The following is a 22,608-nucleotide window of genomic DNA, read 5'->3' as shown; positions in this document are numbered from 1 at the left end:
AATTTTAGTTAATTTGTAATTTTAACAAAAAGTTACCGTTGAAAAATTTAGAAGTTAATTGTTTTTTTGGAATTTCTCTCAAACCACCATGATTTTTTTTGTATTTTAGGTAATTAATTGCTTTTAAGAGGCATCTAAAAAGACTCTATTTAATGAGTAGTGGTTATGTATAAACTTAAATGCAGAATTCAGTCTGTTTAGAAGAGATAGAATGTGCATCGTGCTTTTTGTGATATATGTAAAAAACATTTTGGACTGGGCAATATGGGCCAAAAGGCAGTGACTTTGCACAGTAAGAGAGAACAGCATAATGAAATAATTAAGATAAGGAATTCTCAGACTTCACTGAAAATCTTTCTTCCAATGGTACATCAGCTTAGCAAACTAAATCTTTGATCAACAGTTGTGAGATTGGTGGTTGTGATATATCTTTTAAAATATATACAACTTTTAAAATTACGTTTCCTGTTAGTTGTATAGCGTCCTATACACCATGAGAATTTTCTGTTGTTCGAAACAGCGCTGGAAGTCTTCTGTGAGCTCTTTCATGACGCGTGCCACTTTTTCTTTCACAGCTTCAACGGTCTGAAATCTTGTTCCTTTTAATGCAAATTTGACCTTGGGGAACAGATAAAAGTCACATGGTGCCACGTCAGGCAAATAAGGCAGATGGTCTAACACTGGAATGTTATACTTGGCTAAAAATGTCTTGACAGACAATGCAGTATGAGCTGGTGTGTTGTCCTGATAAAGAACACATGACTTGTTATTCCACGATTCGGATCGTTTTTTCTTATTCTTTTTAAGAAGTTGAGAAAGAAACCCAGTGAAGGTAACAATTCCATGAATATCGGAAAAATATTATCATCGTTTTGAATTCTGATTTGCTCATTTCGAGGTCTCTGTGAGGCTGGGGCCTTCCGGTATATGGATTGATGCTTAGTTTCTGGATCATAAGTGAAAAATCAAGATTCATCACATGTTATCATTATTTCCAAACATTTGGGTCATTTTCAATGGCATTCAAAGTGTCGGAACAAATATTTTCATGAGCTTCTTTTTGTTTGATTGTGAGAATTTTAGGCACCATTTCTTTTACATTTTTTGTATGTTAATTGATATGTAAAATTTGCCTTACGCATTCTTTGTCAATTCCTACAGTTTCAGAAATCGCATGAATAGTTAATCCTGATGGTCAGATCGGATCAGATTAACAATTTTTTCAATATGTTTATCTGTTTTTGACATGGAAGGGCGACCTGGCAGAACATCATCTTCAACGTCTTCTCAGCCATCTTGGAAACTCTTAAACCACTCAAAAACATATGCAAGTGATAAACATTCATTGCCATATACTGTGTTTAATAAAAGATAAGTTTTAGTAGCGGTTTTTCCAAGTTTCATATGAAATTTCATGACAAATCTTTGTTCTAATAAAACACTTATAATTTTTTGGCAAAACAAAAAAAACAGATGTTACGCAAACAAAGGCCACAGCCATACTAGTATGCTACAGAAACTGGAGTAGCAACAATCGAAAGAGAAGGCTTCGCACTACACAGCTGTTGGTCATATGAATTTTGCACATACACAGTTCTTCTGTAGCAGCATTATTCTCATTATTTAACAGCCACATCTCGTATAAATATATACACTTTGAAGTAACATATATAATTTCTTACCATTGTCAGTGAATGATTTTCATTCTACAGTTGATGTATATAAATTTACAAAAATTTGTCATTTACATATATACAATAGCAAAGGGAATTTTTTGTTTATTTCTGTGTTGTGGCTAATCTGTTTGACCACAACCATTCTTTAAGTTGTCTGTGTAATGTAATGTTACTGGTTCTTTAGTTATTTAGCAATTTTTACGTTATAAATAGTGTTTTGTAAAAGTTTATTTCACTTTTTAGTATAAATCATATTTTTGTATTTGTTGTTCTATGTGTCATGAATATATAATAATGGACATAACTCCAAGAAAACATTTGAAAATTCTTTCTCTTTTTGAGCATACCAGTATAACAGAATGACAGAGCTTCTGAATGTAGCGTTGAGCTAGCCACAGTGACATTTAATGCTATTTTAAAACAATTTAAAGAAATTGGTTCCTTTTCATCTCAAAGAAAAGGTAGATGTGGTTGTAAATGAAAAACTATTCCTACACTGGATCGATTATTAGTGAGAAAAAGTTAATCCAAAATTATTTGCTGTGGCTTAAATCGAGAATTAGCTATCATTGGAAAAGATTTACATGTAACAACATTTAAATGCCAATTTCTAGTTGGACGGAAGACTTGTTAGCCAGCTAAAAAGTAGTTTTTAACTATGGCAATGTACAAAAAAAGGGCTCTTGTAGGCCAAAGCACATGCAAGCTAGACCAAAGAAGACTGGAAAAATGTTATGTTTTCCGAAAAATCATATTTTTATGTTCAGGGCAAAGGGTTCCATATGTTAGAAAAGCATCGTGTAAAAATACATCACTGGCTCATATCCAAAATAAGCTAAATATCACCAGAAAAAAATGTTTTGGGGTTGTTTCATATTTGAAGATCCTTGATTATTGCTTCCTTCCAGTAGATCTATGTTGAAAAGTGATGGATCTATCAAGATTCTGAAGTAAAGGGTCGTGATACAAACTTCTAAATAAATTCCTATAAGGCAATGGACTTTTCCGATGAGATTTAGCTCCATGCCGTACCGGAAGAAAAAAGGAGAAAAGTTTTTGAATGAAACATTAAAGTGCTCCTGTGACTAAGCAACTCCTCAGACTTAAATCCAATTGAAAATTTTTTGGCAATAGTCAAAAAATGACTCAAAAATGAATTTTTAATACCTCGTTAAAGCAATAATATCAGTATGGTTTCATGATGAAGAAATCAAAAAATTATGTAGTACACTTGTTAAATTGATATTGTTTCTTGTGTGTGAAGTGATTACAAACAAATTGCATATTAATTATTTGGCAGATTGAATGTACAAGAAGTAATCTATTAATGTAGTTGCTGTAAATTAATAAAAAGTCTTTTAATGAATCTAAAATGAAACAGTTATGCATTATTTTTAAATAAATGTATTTTTATGAAAAGTGTGTAAAAAATAAATGCTTAACTTTTTTGAATAAAATATTAGTAATTAACAGATAATTAATTAATGAAAAAAAAATGGGTAATCCAAATTTAACTTAAAAATATAACATATTACCAAATATTGTATGTTTTCTCTAACCAGTTTTCCACTTACTGCCAGGTCTGGGTGTGCATGTGTGTAGTCAAATCTAATTACCGCTACCAGCTTGCCAGGCCTGACATAGCTGTACAATATGTGTAAATGTACCGGTAAACATGTAGTCTGGAACAGACTTAGATCGACCGCTTCTGAGAAGTGTGCTTAATTGAAACCAAAGAACATTGATATCCACGTTTTAACATTTAAATCCATATAAAAACAACTTGCCTTTAAAGGGACTTGAGTTTTAGAACTCTCGAATTTGAAAATCAGCTGATTTGATTACCAAATATATGATACTTTTTTGTAATAGCTTAATCATGGTGGCAAAACCACATGTTATAACAAATGGATGTTCTTTACAGCTTTTAAGATAATCTGTTTTTTTACAAAATTAAGCAGTTTCACAATTATTTCTCCATCTTAATTTTAATATTACTGTAAAAGAGAGATTAATGTAACTGAAAAATTTTAAGATTATATACTTTAATTCGTAACACGTTCTATAAACAATAAATATTATATCTGCTGCATGTTATTTTATTTTAATAACGATATTAATCACTTTGTTTTTTGTTTTTTTTTAATAGTTAAAATCGCATGGTATAATCTGTCGGGATTCAACAAATGAATGTGACCTGCCAGAATATTGTACTGGAGAAAACGGACAATGTCCGCCTGATGTTCATAAAAAGAATGGAAATCCTTGTGATACGACTAATTCACCAACTAGTCATCCTCAGGGTTATTGTTTTAATGGAATCTGTCCAACTTTAAATGTACAATGTGCTCAGATTTGGGGATATGGTAAGTATATATATATATATATATATATATATATATATATTTAAATTTTTTTTTAACAAGTTATTGTTATTGTGAAGGTTGTTCCAAAATCATTTACCAATTAGTTGTCTGTTGGAGAAAAACTAATCCTAGCAACATAGTACATGCGTAGAATTAAACATCAGTAACGTATAATCAGTAACGTGTCTTAATGTCTTTTAGTTTAATTAAGTAGTTATAAAATAATGGACAATAAAACATGGAACATTTTATTGTCACTTTTTCAATCTTGCAACCCATGGGTTTGATTAATTTTTTACTATTGAAGGAAACAATGCTGTTAGTATTTGTTGATAGTTGTGCTACTTTATGGTTAAAATTTTGAAAATTGTAGTACTGAAAAAGATTAGTACTAGGAAAATATGCTCATTTATTTGACTCACATGCAATAAATTTAAAAATTGCACTAATAAAACAAAAGATAATGGCTATAATGTTTGAAATTGCAAGAGGATTTTTTTTGACAGAATTTATCAAACGTGGGATCACAGTAACGTCAGATTCTTATTAAATGCTAAAGAAGCTTTGGAAATCAATCAAAAGCTCTTTTATTGGGGATGGTCACAAAGGTTAATGCGAGGCCCTCTCTTTCTTTTTATATTTAGCCTCTGGAACCACTGTAAGATATTATTACTTTAGAGGATGAATGAAAATATAGTTTTGTACAGTCTCAGGTTGACCATTCCTGAGATGTGTGGTTAATTAAAACTCAGCTACCAAAGAACACTGGTATCCATGATCTAGTATTCAAATCTATATAAAAGCCTTTAATAGGAATTGAACTTTAGAACTCTCAACTTTGAAATCAGCTGATTTGTGGTGAACTCATCAAAACATTAAGCCGGCTGAAATTCATAGCGAGTTGGTTGCTGTATACAGTAATAATGTAATGAATGAATGAATGAAATATCCAAAAAATGTTGTGAAAAATTTAGAAATAACAGAAATAATTAATATGCAAGGACTTCTTGAAATCGATGATGAAAAGACTGTCGCTCAACGATTTTCAACCTGGTCCTTCTTCTTCCTGATGTTTCAAGAACTGTTATCAGTCGCATTGTTCATGATCATGTAGGCTTCAGATAGGTTTTTGCACATTGAGTGCCACACGTCTTAACGGAACGTCACAAAAAAATCCGAACAGGATCTGCTTTGGAATTTTTAATATGCTATACAGAAAAAGGTGATGACTTCCTTAATTCAATCCTTACTAGCGATGAAAGATGGATTTTGTATTATGCGCCAGAGAGAAAACTGCAGTCAAGTGAATGGCGTCATCCTCAATCATCAACCACACTGACAAACGCCAAGCCACAGCCATTTGGACACAAACTTATGGCCACAGTCTTTTGGGATCGGTTTGACATATTACTCATTGATTTCATGCCACATGGAACGACTATAAATGCACGCCATTCAAAATCAGCAACTTGGGCAGCTAACCGATGGACGGCATTGCCCTGTGCACGATAATGCACGTCCATATCTTTTGGGTCTGACACGTAATTTACTAAGAACATTTGGATGGAAATTTATGTGATCATCCACACGTAGTCTGGACTTAGCTCATTATGATTGCCATTTGTTTGGGAAATAGATAGAATTTTTGAGTGTGAAGCAATTCACGGGTGACGATGAACTTAAAAATGCTGTTAATCAGTGGCTAAATGAACTGGCAGAAAAAGAATACAACGGGAGTGTAATGATGCTGGTGTATCGCTACGATAAATGTCTTAATTCATGTGGCAATTTTGTAGTATAAGGTATGTTAATAAGTTATAAGGTATCTTAATTTAAGAGAAATAAAAAATATTTAAAAGATTTCAGCATAAATTTTTTTGCAATAAAACATTCTTTACTTTAGAGTTAACCTCTCATATGTTACTTTTAATTACCATAATGTTCATTTTTATGTACGAAAGTTATTAATATTGTTTTTTTTTTTTTTTTTAATACATTGCAGTTTAATTTAGTGAAACAATTTATCACAAAAAATAGCCTAATTTTAAATACATATTGTAAAATAATCATCAAAAAATAAAGTTTAAAAATGAATGTAATAAATAATAAAAAAAAGACATCAGTTGGGCAGTTATGGGGATGGTGATGGCAGCAAAGAAGTAAAAATATCTATATGTAATCTGGAGTAAATGGTAAAAACATGACATTATGAGTCAGAAAACCTTTACTAAATTGGTCAGGAAAAATGAATCTTAAAATTTGATGGAAACCCTGTATAGTTATGTTCTGAACATCCATTCTGCCGACCAATTTATACTTGACTAACAGATTCTGTAATGCCAATTTGATCTCGTACTTTAATCTCTCATTTTTTATCTTCTGTCAACTTGGTTGATAGCAACTGATTGCATAGTGCCTCTCTCTTTTTCCTGTTTAGCCTTCAGTAACTACCGTTTAGATAATTCTTCAGAGAATGAATGAGGATGATATGTATGAGTGTAAATGAAGTATAGTCTTGTTCAGTCTTAGTTCGACCATTCTTGAGATGTGTGGTTAATTGAAACCCAACCACCAAAGAACACCGGTATCCACGATCTAGTATTCAAATCCATGTAAAAACTTTACTTGGACTTGAACGCTGTAACTCTCGACTTTCCAAATCAGAGCTGATTTGGGAAGACGCGTTAACCACTAGACCAACCCGATGGGTTGATTGCATAGTGCCTAATGAGCTTAAACCTTTTACTTCAGAGTTAAAATGAAAAACTTTTCAACCCATTTCATTTACAGCTGTTAACATACTGTTGAATAATGATTATCTCTTTAACAAAATGATGGTTTGGTCGGATACTCTGTTGTTGGAGTAAGATCTCCAAAAATTGGCATCATTATAGTTGCGCAAATATCAACTTTGTTGATGTGGGAAATTAGTAGTGATGTGTTGGTAAATTATGTATATAATAATATATTTTTTGGTTTTGTTTTATAAACAGCTAGTTAGGGGATGATCAGATTGCAATAGATTATTTTTATATTTTGATTTTAGTCAGATTTTGAATTAGAGTATGAATGAATAGTCTGTCAACCAAGGATACTTATCAAATATTAAATGGAACAGTGGTATTGAATCAGAAACTTTTCATACATTATAAATTATGAAATAATAATAATAATAATAATAATACAGTAATAATCATTACTGATACAAATTAGTTAATTTAATACATAATATAATTTAAATAAATTACTAATAACGCTATTAATTCTCTTGTAGTGTTGCATCTCTGTTCCTAGTAGTAACATTTTTCCGACAAATATTGTAATGTTGCTTTTTTTTATACAAGATATCTTTAAAGCATTCCCACAATATGTTTATTTTACAAAAACTGTATACATTAAACAATTTTGTAGTGTTTTATTTCCTTCAAAATAGCTGTAATCGATAGCTTAAATCCTTTGTTCAGTATCGATTGTTTTCAAAAACGTTTTTGAATAACATAAGAGTCAATTTCAAACAAGGAAACAAGTAAAATTCAGATACTGCTAATTTAGGAAAGTGTAATGAATGTTTCAGGAGATTATATCAAGTACTATCAAAGGTACTTTTAGTCCTGCTTAGTTTGTTGTTGTGCTGGTAATATTATAGGAATGATGTGTTAACATGTTTCTGGATTTAAGTGTGGCGAATACTTAGCCAGTATCTGTTGGCATTCAAACCTCTGCTGATTTTTCAACATGTTTCCTTTAACTTTACAAATGAACCCAGTGCATTGTACCTTTATGATCTTAATGGTTTTTTTTTTTTACCTTTTAATTGCACAAGCGATTTAAAGGTAAACAACCATAAACATTTTATTGATATTGTTCACTGTATTGTTTTACAAGCACTTTTTATTTCTCATGGATTTTTTTTTTCAAGTAAACAGAAAGTTTTGATTTCATTACAGTGTTCAGTAACTGGTATTTTAAACTTTGATTATGTTATATGTGCAGTATTACAAACACATTGTAATTATTATTATTTTAGAAGAAATAAAAATGCCACTCTTGGCTATATTTTGAGATTATAAGTGCCATCAACTTATGAAACAGATTGACTTACTATTATGATTCCGGATTTTCAGCAAGATTTTTTTTTTTTAAACTAATTTAAATGTCTTTTTATAAAAATAAAAATGGTTTTTTATTAGTCTTTCCCATGTGGCTGCCTTAATCTCAGATAGAAAGTAAGTTAATTGGCTGTTTAGATAATTATAATTTTTCATCCTCTCTGTATGATTTTTATTTTAAAAAAATTATGAAAAACTGTATGACAATTGGAATTTCAAAACGGTACTACATTTACTATCAATGGTTTATATAAAATAGAACAAATAACTTTGAAGATAACATAATTTCTAAATTATACATTAAATTGTTGAACAAATATAGTCTGTTAGGGCTCTGCCTCTTTGATCCTTCTGAGTTCATTAAACACATGCTTTGAGAATAATAATGATAAATAAAAATTAAAACCTCTACAATTTATAAAAAATAGCATCGTATTGGTCATTATCAACAGTTTGGTCATTACAGGACATGAAACTTTAAGTGATCTAAGAATGTGGGTTTCAAAACATTCAGCCTCCATTTTAAAAGTATTAGTTATAACTGGTTACCCAACAAACACCCCTAAATGGTGACTGTACATTTCTCTTCTTTTTTTTTAACTGTCTTAACCACTTTTATTTTGTTTTTTAGTTAAGTAACCGAGGCAGGTGCAGCCAGTTGCATCACACATACAGTAACAGTGGCTGTGTTGATAAAACCGCTATCCTGTACACCATTGCATCCCGTAAAAAATTGAAATTAAAAAAAACGTGAAAATGGTTTTTAGATAACTGAAGAGTATTTGTAAGCCCCAATCTAGTGAATATCTCATTTAGTGTATTTGGAAATGGGGAAAATCTGCAATCATTGTTCAAGTTTTTTTTTTACCTTTCTTCACCTCTTTCAGGGTCGAATTTTGATAAATCTAGAAATTGTTTTTTTAGATACTTACATGAAAATTATACACATAAAAATCAGCTTGATATCTTCATTTGTTACCGAGAAATTAAAAAAAAATAGCCAGTTTAAAAAAATTCAAAATCCTTTTTAACCCTTTAACTTAGAATTTTAAAAATGTAGAAATTGGATTTTAGATATTTATTTGAAGATTACACACACCAAAAAATCAAGTTGATATCTTCATTTGTTACCGAGACATAAAAAAATAATAATAAATTTCATTGTTACTCCAGTTTAACCCTCTAAACTCAAGAATTTCGAAAAATCCTTTCGTAATGTGAACTTACACCATAAGAAGAATATGAATACAGATTTTTATCAATTTTTCTTTAGTAGGTTTTGCTGGGCATTTGATGAATCAGTCAGTCAATCAGGACAAATTTCTTTATAGTACAGAAAAAATTTTACTTTTATCAGATAAAATTATAGTTCTATTAATTTTAAAGTAATAAATTGAAGCTGAAACTTAAACAAAAAATTGCTTAAATTTTTATGTTTTTCTTCAGTTTTTTTAACCAATTAAAACAACAAAACAATATTAAAGCAATTTAATTTAACGGTATAAAAATTCATAAATTTGTCTGTTTTATCCATAGTTTTCATTAATTCATGCAGTTCTTATTGTTAATTAGTATAGATTAACTTAGAGTTACTGTAATATTTTTAATTAATATATTTTATTTTACATTTAACTTAATATTTTTCAGGTGGTAAAGCAGGTGATGCCGAATGTTTTAAACAGTTTAATAGTAAAGGTTCAATAAATGGGCATTGTGGCACCAATAGTGATAATCAATTTATTAAATGTGATTATGAGTGAGTATTGTTTTATTTTTTTTAATAATTTTATAAGTGTAAAAAAAAATCAAATTTGAATATACGAGGTCTGTAAATAAAGTAATGAGACTGGTTCAAAAAAACTTTTTATTTACAATCCAATTATACATAGACTCTTATCACCTTCAAATAATTTCCCTTGGGAAAGCCACACAATGCTTCAAACGGTTTTCCCACACTTCACAGAAATGTTGAAACTCAGAAACCAGAATAATCCTTCAGATGGTCAGTTAAATTTTTTTTATGCCACCAAATTATTTTATTATTATTTTAATTATTTTAGTTTATTTTTTGGCCAAACTATCATCCATAATAGTGAATGCCATTACGATCAGCAAGGCGGGGCACCGCCTCACTACCAGCCTTCAAATCTGAGATTTTCTTGATACTCTATTCCCAGATTAGTGTATTGGTTGTGAAGGTCCAATTATATACATCTACCTCGCGGCAGATTTGATCTCGCTATATTTTTTGCCTTCAGAAAGCGAAAAAACATATCATTGCATGCTGTTCAACTAATTCACAAACTTCAAGGGGTCTCACGATCATAAGATGAGATTTTGAGGTTATAAACAAAACAATTTTATTCATCTGGCTGATCAGATGTCATAACAGGATTACCAACTTACTGAAGTAACATAATCTTCTTACCAACTGTTTTACGTCCAAAGCTCTATTAGGTTCTAATTATTGAATGACTCTCATATGTAAGATGCTTTCTAATGTTGTAGATACAGGCAGCATTAACAACAATCTTTTTGATAATACCGTTAAAGTAAGTGCTATAAAGCCCTTTAAAAGTAAAAGTTACAATATTTTAAAAGTAAGCCATTTAAATTCGTAATTTAAAAAATTATATGAATTGTTTTTATTATCAGTTTTGTAATTAATTAATTTTTGTCTTGTTTAGGAATGCAAGATGTGGTTCACTTCAATGTCAAATGGGTAACAGTGTTCCTATGATTGGTAATAATGAACCATACGCCAGAACAATAATTTCAATGAAGGGTGTTGAATTTGAGTGCAAGTAAGTTAAAAATGATTTCTTTTTACTTTTTTCAATAATAATTATTAAATTTTATATATCTCTTTTCTAGTAATATATTTTTTGTCTTGTTACAGCCTGTGTTTATAAATATTATCTTTACAAAATTATTTGATAACCGTGTAATATATGAAGCAGCTTTCTTTCCAAATAACTTTCTACATTTTCACATTTATATTTACTTTGAAATTTTTGTTCTATCAGTTTTAGTTGCTGATTCATATCTAAACTTATGGATAACACTTTTCTTTCATGTTAGAATGTGTGCTGAAATTAAAATATTGTCTTGTACATCAACTTAACCATTAATTGGTGACTTGATATAAAAAAAAACCGTTTCGGCATGCAGGAATGGTAGATTTCACCGTGCTAAGTAGGGAATAAAAAAAATTCCACCTTTAAGTTAAGAAAAACTTCAAATTTACTCAATAAAACAATGGTTGCATGTGAAAAAAAGTTTCACATGTTTAGCATACAACAAGCCCCATTTTATAATTCCAGCAACATTTTGGTCATCCCTTGCCGTAAGGGTTAGTCATATTCTTACAGACAAAAGTTTTAAATAATGTGTAGAAAACTAACGACCACCTTAAACTGATTCAATACTGTGCCTATTAGGGTAGGTATGGTTTTTTGTCTTCGAAACCCCATTTTTTCCATCCTCTGGGCCAATGGTTAGTGATATCAAAAAACTTTACTTAGATAAGTTTTAGGCCCTTTTATAAACAATAGTAGGAACTTCAAACAAATTCGATATTTTACTTAATAAAAAAGTTATAGCAATATTTTTTTTTTTCGAAAAATGAACTCGACCGAGATTTTGGGTCGAGTTATTTTTAGGGAACAATTTGAAAGTGATTGGTACAAAATTATAGCAGTTATCGTGTCCACAAGAAAGTGAAATATATATATATATAAACATTTGAGCTGATGTTGGTTTTGGGATCTAGGGGATGTGAAACGCGAAGATATGTTGAAATTTTCTGGAAGTCGAACCACGGTACCCATAGGTAGATTTCATAAGAAAAATACTTCTTTCTTAAATGATCTTTACTGGTTCCACTTTATCAGCCAAGCATGTTTTGCATCTTAGTGTTGGATGATTTAAACAATTATGCACATGATTTTTCGTATTAGAATTAAATCATTGTTAGAATATTTAACAATAAAATAAAAGTTACGAAAAGGTCATTGATTGTGAGAATTCATGTGATTGTTTCAATATAAAACTAATTTTAATGTTGGAAGTGAAACTTGGACAATCGGAGTATCTGAGAAGAAAAGATTAGAAGCTTTTGAAATGTGGTGCAATAGGAGAATGTTAAAAATCAGACGGGTGGATAAAGTGACAAATGAAGAGGTATTGCGGCAAATAGATGAAGAAAGAAGCATTAGGAAAAATATAGTTAAAAGAAGAGACAGACTTATAGGCTACATACTAAGGCATCCTGGAATAGTCGCTTTAATATTGGAAGGACAGGTAGAAGGAAAAAATTGTGTAGGCAGGCCACGTTTGGAATATGTAAAACAAATTGTTAGGGATGCAGGATGTAGAGGGTATACTGAAATGAAACAACTAGCACTAGATAGGGAATCTTGGAGAGCTGCATCAAACCAGTCAAATGACTGAATACAAAAAAAAAAAATGTGATTTTATAAATTATGTGCTCTCAACTTTTAAAACCAAATCTGTCAGAAAATGTACGTTAAATTCAAGAAAGAACATTAAAATAATAGCAGCAGAGCTTCTCCCTTACACATCTTAAAGGTTTTCTGTTCGAATCTGATCAAGCATGATGTTTTTTGATGCATTACAGATTAAATGTATTTATTTATGTTCCCTCCAATTACATCAGTTCTACATACTGATAAAGTACCTTATTCTATTTTTTATGATGAATTTTGTGCCAAAAATCTGAGCAGGATTTGAACATCGATTCTTCCAGTGGAAAGGAAAAACTACTCCATTGTAGAAGTTGGGAGAATCATTGTAGATAGCTGTAAACAGTTATTTGTTAGTATCCCAAGTATGATTTTAATTTAGATGTAAAAGATATACAAGATTACTTCAAAAATATTCCTGATATATTATGTACAATTTTATAAAAACTGAGTATTTAATAAATTTTACATAACATTTCTCTCAAGTTCTTCAGATTTCTCAGCTTTTCATCCAGTGTTTCCAGGTTCTATTCCTGGTCAGGCATGGCATTTTTCATATGCTAAATTAGTCTAGTGGATTTTTCTAACAATTGTCCTAGCAGTTTTTGAGTCTCTTGTGCATACATCATCTTGAATAAATGTATACAACATTTTTGAATGAATATATGTTTAAATTCAGCATCCCACTTTTTTACAATCGAAGGAAGAATCTTTAAGGAGAAATCTGATTATTTTTATATGTCCATTGGGATTAAACGTTTAAAAACAAAGTATTTCATAACTCAAATTTTTATCCATTTTTCCGAAATGTTAAATCTTGCTTGCATTATTAAATTCTCACAAACAAGCAACTAAACGTGCACATCTGAAACTTCACAGCATGTCATATAAAGGATCATACTTGACAAATATCATGTAGTCATTTAGTCGTAGTTACATCGCCTCTGTGTCAGGCTGAGAACTTTCCAAATGACACTGATGTATGGTAACTTTCAAGATGAAGGAATAAACAAACTGCATTAAAGTTTATTTTTTTTTTATGATTTAGTTTTCAGCCAAAGATTATTTCAAATTAATGTTTATTATTTTTGATTAAAATAATATTAGTTTATTTTATTTTATTGTATAATTATATTTTTGTTATCAGGACAACAAGTGGTACGTTTGAACATACTGATTTACCTGAGCTGGGCCTTGTCAGAGATGGAACGCCCTGTGGTGATAATTTGGTAAGTTTTTTCTTTGGAACTTAAAAAAAATGATATTTAGTTTTCTAGAAATGATTTTTTTAAAAGATTACTTGAATAAAAAATAAATTTCAGTACGATTGATTTTTATTTATTTGCCATCATAGCTGTAAATTTATGCTGCAAAAAGAAAACTATGATCAATAAAATGGGGTATAATTTTTTTTTTATTTCTCGACGTTTCATGATCCAAGGATCAAAAAAACAAAAAAACGGGGTTATGTTCATAGATACATATTATGTACATTGATTGGAACGTTTGGCACTTAATAACTTTTGATTGGATTAACCAATTTTGATGGAATTTCGGATAGAGACTCATGTACACGGGGCAATTTGTTGGTAAAAATTTTAAAATCAATATTTCCAGAGAGTAAAGGTTTTTTTTGGGGGGGTTAATTTTATATCAAAATTTTGCTAAAATAACCCCAGTTTATATTAAGCTCAGTACATGCATGGAAGCATATCTTAAAAAAGAATTTCCCCTTGACAATTATATGTAAAAAGCTGTCTTTTTATTTATTGCATATTTTTTTAACCAAATTTTTTTTATTAATTTCCTAGGCATAGTAGTAGTGCAGGAGACTCAAAAATATACTTTCAAGAAAATGGTGGTGGGGGTACTGATTAAAGTTTTAAAGTATCGATTTTTTGAATTTTTCCTGTTTTTATTTTTTTAATTAATTATTCTTAATTATTTTTTAAAACATTTTTTTTGTTTACTTAAACATACCATAATTTTGCAATAAAACTTTATTATAAATTTACCCCACCTCAAAAAAGAAAGCTTCGGTAACTTTTTTCATGCATAATTATTTTTTCACTATATAAAAATTTGCATGTTTACTTGCATGTAAGTAAAATGTTTGTATTAAAAGATGTTTTTCTCATAAAATGATTTCATTATTGTTTACACAAAAAGTTGTAAGCTAATTTCATGATCCCTGTAAGGGTAGGGTCGAGACCCTCATTTTGAGAAACATTATACTAAACAAACAAGGAGGAACAGATATTCTAAAACACAGACTTTTAGAAGTATATTTATAATAAATATTGTCACATATAGTATCAAATTCACTGTTCTAAGAAATATGGTAGTTTCTGATTAAAAGTCTGACCTGAAGAATCATTGGTAAATCGTATTCTGCGAGTGGTAACTGCCCCTATTATAAGAAACAGATGCTTTCCTGAAGTGCTTCTGAGTCGGGATCTTAACTTTTGCCCTGTCTTGACTTGGGAGGCCCTAACAGTTGTGAAAATATTGCTAGTATAGGTCTCAGATCAATGGAAAACATCGTCACCATCGTCCACATCAAGGTGGCGTTGTTTCCCATAGGTGGGGACAGTACCTTTATAAGTATTAGACACATCAACAAAATCAACTTTTGCTAATCATCTTGTAGAAATAGGACACGGATACAAATATGTTAACAAATTTAAAATACAGGATGACCCATGAAAAATCTGAGAAACTTTCAGAACACGTTCTGTTGGTGAAAATAATGAAACAAGTTCATTTAAATATAGGTCTGGAAATGCTTTGTTCAAGTAATGGCTAGCGAAAGGTTTCACCTCAATTTCCAGTTCTTCTAATAAAAAGAAGCCCTACTGTAATTTTTGGGACCCAAATTAAGTTGGTGGTTTCTTATGTAATTTGAACTGGGAAATAGTATAAAATACGTCCCAGAACTGTAACTCCAGTAGTTTTTAAGATATCTGACATAAAACACAACATTTGGTGTCAAAAAAAACCAAATATTTTTAAGTATGTAGTACAATAGCTTATTTAAATGACATATAAATGAGAACATTTAACAAAACTCTTAACTTGTAGACAGTTTAATTTTGAGAAAATTAATGTAAATAAAGCTGATAAAAAGTAATTAAAAACATTTTAAAAATCTGTTTTTATTGAAGCAAAATAAGAAAAATAAACAATTTTTTTTCTGTACCTATAAACATTCTTTTTAAAAACAAAAATGCTAATTACTGAAAATAATTTTAAAAGAAATACCAAATTTATAAAACAATATTTTAGCTGTGTATATTCAATAATGTATACAGGTAAAATGAAATAATTATGTAAAAAACTAAATTAAAATGTACATTACTGTAGAAATATTTAAAAAAATTGTTACATAGGTTGGTAATACTAACAGCTGGTCAACAATGAAGTTACGTACCATTTGAATCTGTTTTGTTATAAATTGTTATACAGATAAAGGTTATGATATCGTAGGGTAAAAACGTAGTTTCAATTTTCTAACAAGGAATATGCTGACATAATTTTTGTTTATGGATTTTGCAAAAAGCAAATATTATAACTATTTTGATAGAGAAATTCTGAGTCTGGTCGATGTAAATATCAGGAGAGATTTCCCAGAAGTTGAATTCCAAATACGAAAAAGTTTTCTTTGGTGTATCAGGACTTATGAACAAAAGGGTCATTTTCATTGTGAAAAATAGACATAAAATTGTATTATTCCTTCTGTATAATAATAAACATTATTCTGTACAGCAAAGCAAAAAAATAAATACATGAAATGATAAATTGTAACAAAATAACAATTAAAAACTAAAAAAAGACAAGGCTTTTTATTAATTTTCACTTTCATTTGCACAATATTTTGTGGTTTGCTTGACCTCATATTTATTCTTTATAGTATGAAAAAATTTTGTACTATTCTCTTTCTAAAATTCAGTCGCATAATTTTGCCACTAATAGATTTCTTTATTATTTTATATTTTAATTCTAATAATACAGAATAATTATAAAATAAAATGGTACTTATGTATAAGTTCCATACAGTACTTACCATACAGCTACAGCTTTATTTAAAAACAAAGTAGTCAATCGGATTTCAGTGGAAAATGGGCCGATATACAGTATAACATAGATTCAAAACAGTCTCTATTAATTTTATTAAATGGTTATTTATTTTATAAATATAACTTAACCAAATTTAACCTACGCTCGCTTCGCTTGCTAGCCTTGACTAATTAACAGGAGTGTTTTGATTATTTAAATAATAAATAATAGCAATAATTACTGAATTTATTAAATAAATACTCAAAAAATTACGGTGTTAATTAGTCAAGGTTAGCGAGCGTAGGTTAAGTTTGGTTAAATTATATTTATAAAATAAATAACCATTTATTAAAATTAATAAAGAGACTGTTCATTTTCCACCAAAATCCGATTGATTACTTTGTTTTTAAATAAAGCTGTAGCTGTGGTGGTGTTAATACGTAAGTACCAATAAAATGAAAAGAAGCAATGGAAATATTCATATAAAAACAACTATTGTAAGAGAAATATAAACAAAAGCACCCACTGCTAAAATGCTAATGTTTTTTATAAAATGCATGCTTGAAATTGTAATTCCTAACTTCGGCTGTTATAAAAAGAAAAGTTCTTTGGAAATATAAAATTTTTCCAAAAAGATACCGAATTTTTGAATTATTCCAATGTATCATTGGAATATAACTAGGAATATATATACTAACTAGGGATATGTATACTAGAATTCTTTAGAAAAAAATATTACTTTTACTACTGTTGTAAAACTAAGTTGCTTTATGTTCATTAGTTGTAAGTCTTAATTTCATTAATTTGTAGCCTGTAACTGAGGTGTTAGATGTCGTAGGATTTTATCATTTATAAACATAAACAGAATTAATATCCTTGAAGATCAACATGTTTGTGAGAAATTTTTTTCAGAATGTTATAGAAACTATGAAAATAGTTTAAGGAAAGAATGAATGTACTGTACACAGCATTGTGATGGGTATCAGCTTTCAAGAACACCAAAGTCTTTCAAATGTTAAGCATTTTCATTAATTGGAACACTGTCGTTCATTTTGAGTATATCCTACATAATTGTAATATTAATAAAGTGTCTTATTCAGAATTATAATTTTTTTTAGAAGTGGTTAGGTATACTATTTTATGAATAAATGAAAATAGTCTTACAAAAGTATTTGAAAGGCCTAAGAAAATTGTTGTGAACAGTATCACAAATTATGTTTTATTCTTTCGCCTTTGGGTAAGTAAGACAGAAGAAATCTTTTTAAAGAATATGCTTATATAAACAAGTATATACTAGATAAACAGATAGCAGTGTACATATTAGAGGGGGAAATAAAGAATTTATTAAAATTAATTAAAAGCAAATATTATAAAATGGCAGTGCATGGCATTATAATTTTCTAGATGACCATTGTTGGTTTTTTCTTTTGCAGATACAGCTTGATTGACCATGTAATTTTTTCCTTTAAGAATCAATGTTCAAAGAATTTAGTAACATAAATTAGTTGAATTTTACAGAAAATTGTCTGTTAAAAAGAAATGTTTAATGAAATGTTTTTAGTATGAAGTGATCTTATTTAATTATTTGTTTTGTTGGACAGCATGTTGAAATGTGATGACTTAAAAATGATATATTAAATTACTCATGAGTCATCAGAATACTACAAACTTTTTCTCCTAGTGAACCTTACAGCGCTAATTAAGCAGTATTATGAGAATCTCCAGAAAGTAACTTATGTTTTGAAATAAAAAACCAACCAAATAAAAAAAAACATTTTATTGTATACATTTTAAAGGGACAATCTTAAACTATTTTTCGACATAGTCGCCATTTAAATTGGGCCACTTTTCATAACGATGCACAAGCTTTACAATTCCTTCTCTGTAGAAATCTGCCACCTTAGATTTTTGGCACCCAGCTTGCGATAACCAAGCTTCCCCGATACAATTTCTTGCAGTAAACTTTGTGAAATTTGGAGGAAATGAAGTGAGAGTTCTGTAATTGTAATGCAGCACGATTTTCACAAATTTTATTGTTGATTTTCATCACCAGTTCATTAGTCACAAGACAAGGCCTACCACTGTGGTCCTTATCATGAATTGATGCAGCCATTTTTAAACTGAATTGTACCACTACCTCATTCCACCTTCACTCATTATTACATCTCTATACACCTCACAAAGTTGCCGATAAATTTCAACTGGTTTGAGGTTTTTTGCTAGTAAAAACCTAATCACTGAACGTACCACACAACTCGTGGGATTTTCTATTGAAGCGCACATTTCAGTAATTCTCAACAAACGAAATAGAAAAATCACAGTCGACATACTATGACAGCTTGCATACTGAGTGTAGAAACGTTTTGACACCAAGATGGGTGTCAAAACGATGGATGGGGCTCTATCCCCACCCATCTCCACGCTAGGCACAAACGTAAGTTACTCTCTGGGCTGCCCTCGTATCTTCAATTGATTTATATACAAATAGTATTATTTTTAATTTTATCAAGTTATTGAGAAAATTACACCAGAATCTATGGATGAACAAAACATATATGTCTTATTATGATAATATTTCTCATATACATAATTCCCACAGACAGGAAAATTCAGTGAAAGTCAGGAGATATAAACTTAATCAGGAATTTTTGGAAAAAATCAAGAAAAGTCAAAATTGGAAAAAATTTAGAGAATTGCATTTTCATTACCAAATTAAGATTATTTTATTAATAAACTATTTTATAAGTAATGTCAAAATATATTTATATACTATCCTGGAATCGGGAAGTGGTGTCCCGTGTCCCGAGTGTCCAGCACTTCACAACTACGTGTACATCAAGCAACTATTAACATGTCCTGTTCTTACTTACATTCTTTAATTATTCTTTTATATTAAAGGAGAAATTTCCAAATTGCAGTTAATTTTTTAATTGGTGAAATTTTAACAAAAAGTTACCATTGAAATTTTAATTTGTTAACCGTTTTCTTAGAATTTTTTCAAACCACCATTAATTATTTTTTTGGTATTTTAGGTAATAAATTGTTTTTAAATAGCATTTGTTTAATGACCAGTGGTTAGATATAAACTTACACCCAGAATTCAATCAGTTGAGATGAGGTAGAATTTTTTATCATGCTTTTTGTGATATATGTAAAAAACCTTTGGACTGGGCAATATCAGCTGATAGGCAGTGACTTCGCACAATAAAGCAAAGCAGCATAATGCAATAATTAAGATAAGGAATTCAAAGTCTTCATTGAAAACATTTTTATCTCCCAGTGGAACTGAGACTTCAACTTGGCAGACTAAAGCTTTGATCAACAGTTATGAGAACAATGGTCATGATACATCTGTATGTTTTTTGCTAAGATCTTCTGGTTAGAGTAATACAGGGTGTTTTTTAATCCTGTTACCCAATTGTTAATATCTGGTAATTTTTTTCTAAGAAAGGGAAATTTTGTTTTGTGATATGAAGTTAGTAGCGCTACTCAACCGGTGTAGATACGGCAGTGTGAGTTGATTCTCCTTGAACTATGTAAACTTTTGTGCCGTTTCCAGTCGTGTTACGAACAGAACGTCTTTTACTGTAGAACAAGTTTTCATTCTTGAACAATATTTTGCTACGAAATCGTACGCTAGTGTAAAAGAATCATTTCAAATTAAATTTGTTGGTGTTCCTCCACCAGAAAAAATGTGAATTTCTAGGCTAGCAAACCAATTTCGAGAGACAGGTAGTGTTTGCGACAGCAAACGTAGAGGTCAACCAATTCACTTGTCAGATGACGTTTTAGAGAATGTAAAAACAAGATTGCTCAATTCTCCACAGAAAAGCTTACGAAAACTTTCCACGCAAGTCGGTTTGTCATATTCGAGTGTTCAGAAAGCTGTTAAAAAATTGAAATTCTATCCGTATCCTAATGTACGATTAGTCCAAGAGCTTCAGCCTCCAGATTTAAACAAGCGATTGCAATATTGCCATTGGTTTAGGTCTCTCGTAAACAATAACGGAATCAAATTTTTAAACACAGTGTTCTTTAGTGATGAGGCTTGGATCCATCTCGATGGTTATGTGAACAGTCAAAACTGTCGAATTTGGGCGGTTGAAAATCATAACGCTTTACAAGACAAATCTTTGCATTCTGAAAAAATTGGTGTGTGGTGTGCGATATCTCGTCATCGTATAGTCTGACCCATATTCTTCGAACAGACAGTAAATGGTGAACTATACAGGAATATTGTGCGCCAATTTGTGTCCCTCCTGGAACCTCAAGAACGGTATTACTGGTTTCAGCAAGACGGCGCTACATGCTACACTTCTCGAGAAACCATGAATTTTCTGTAAGAATTCTTTGATGATCGAATAATAAGCAAGTGCTTATGGCCTCCAAGGTCCCCAGACCTCACATCTCCTGACTACTTTTTGTGGGGCTATATTAAGTCCGAGACCTTCAAAAACAATCCTCACACTATTGATGAGATTAAAGTCAATATTACAGATGAATATTTCCAATGCAGCTCTTAAAAAGGTTTCTGCTAATATGCTGAAAAGAGTCCGTGCGTGGATAACTGCAAGGGGTTGGCATTTTGAGCATATTTTTAACAATTATGTAAGTAATAGCTTTTTATTAAATCTCTTTTGTAAGTAACAAATACATTTTTTTATTCCACCTAAATTTTCCTTTCTTAAATTACATTTAAAATTGGGTAACAGGACTAAAAAATCACTCTGTAGTATGATACATTTGAATCCTCGACTTATTTATGCAAAATGACAACACAGTGGCTTCTTTTTGTTATAAAGATGTTTCTAACAAGGAGATTATGGGGGCTCTCAATGTTGTACAAAATAAGTTATCCTCAAATTCATGTGAAGATGTTGGTGCAGGTTTTAAAATTATGTTTCCTGATAGTTGTGTAGCATCAAAATTTCAACTTGGAGCTACTAAATACTGTTATGTCATTAATCATAGCCTTGCACCATACTTTGATGGGATTTTGCAATTACATTAAAACAACAATGATAAAATATTTTTCAAGTAAATGTTAATAACTTTTGTTTTCTGTACAAAATGTGTTCTGGTCTAGTTTTCTTATCTGTATTACTTTTAGACACAGTGATTTTAGTTTTCCTTTATGTTGTGATCTTACATATGTTCTTCGTTAAATTAAAATCTGTGTTTCTTTGCGTTTTTTTGCAAACCAAATTATTAAATATTGTTTTTTGTTCACTTTGCAAAATAATATAGGCTAGTTTTTGTGAAAAAGTTTTAGCAATCTTAGATGCGAGCTAATTATTTTTAAAAATTGCTTTTGTTAATTTTTATTTCTTATCTGTGTTACTTTTAGTTACTGTGATTTTCATTTTTACGCAAGAAACTTATTAAATATTGTTGTTTTTTTTTTTAACTTTGCAATGTAATTTACTGAAACAACGTATCACAAAAAAATATTCTGATTTTAAATCTACAAAATGATGCAGCGTTTGGTATTAATAAAAAATATTTATTTGGAAGCAGTACAGAAAAGTAAAATACAACATGTTTATTGTATACCTTGAGATTATGTTCTGCTTATCACATGTTCAATATGATCACCATTACGTCTAGCAACTACTTCAACATGAACTCCTATGTTAATAACTCAACGACACATATCTTCGGTTATCTCGTTGCACGCCTCAATGATAGTACTTGCAGTTCCATCACTATACAGGGATATTTAGGGAAAATCTTTTCCTTTAGAAATTACCAAAGTAAATAATCGCACGGATTCAAATCAGGACTGTTTGGGAGTCAGTTCTGTCCTCACACAAAATAATTATGAATTCGGTTTGAAATTACATTTGCGTTAAAGGTTTCACACAGAAAGTCTAAAACAACATTAGCTGTGTGCAGTCTGGCTCCATCCTGCATGAAC

At 30.1% G+C, this 22,608-nt stretch overlaps 1 protein-coding gene across 1 annotated transcript in view; it reads left to right on the top strand.

Moving 5' to 3' along the window:
- Positions 1-22,608, top strand: part of mmd (disintegrin and metalloproteinase domain-containing protein mind-meld) — a 499,030-nt gene that overhangs the window by 330,798 nt on the left and 145,624 nt on the right. The window contains exons 16-19 of the mRNA XM_075381718.1: positions 3,826-4,042; positions 9,799-9,907; positions 10,839-10,955; positions 13,783-13,864. Coding sequence (XP_075237833.1) covers positions 3,826-4,042; positions 9,799-9,907; positions 10,839-10,955; positions 13,783-13,864 — 525 coding nt within the window. The remainder of the gene's footprint in view (positions 1-3,825; positions 4,043-9,798; positions 9,908-10,838; positions 10,956-13,782; positions 13,865-22,608) is intronic.

The sequence above is a fragment of the Lycorma delicatula genome, chromosome 13, assembly GCF_047948215.1.
Source record: "Lycorma delicatula isolate Av1 chromosome 13, ASM4794821v1, whole genome shotgun sequence".
Classification (NCBI taxonomy): Eukaryota; Metazoa; Arthropoda; class Insecta; order Hemiptera; family Fulgoridae; genus Lycorma; species Lycorma delicatula.
The sequence above is the reverse complement of the archived record's forward strand: the minus strand, read 5'-3'. Positions and strand labels throughout refer to the sequence as shown.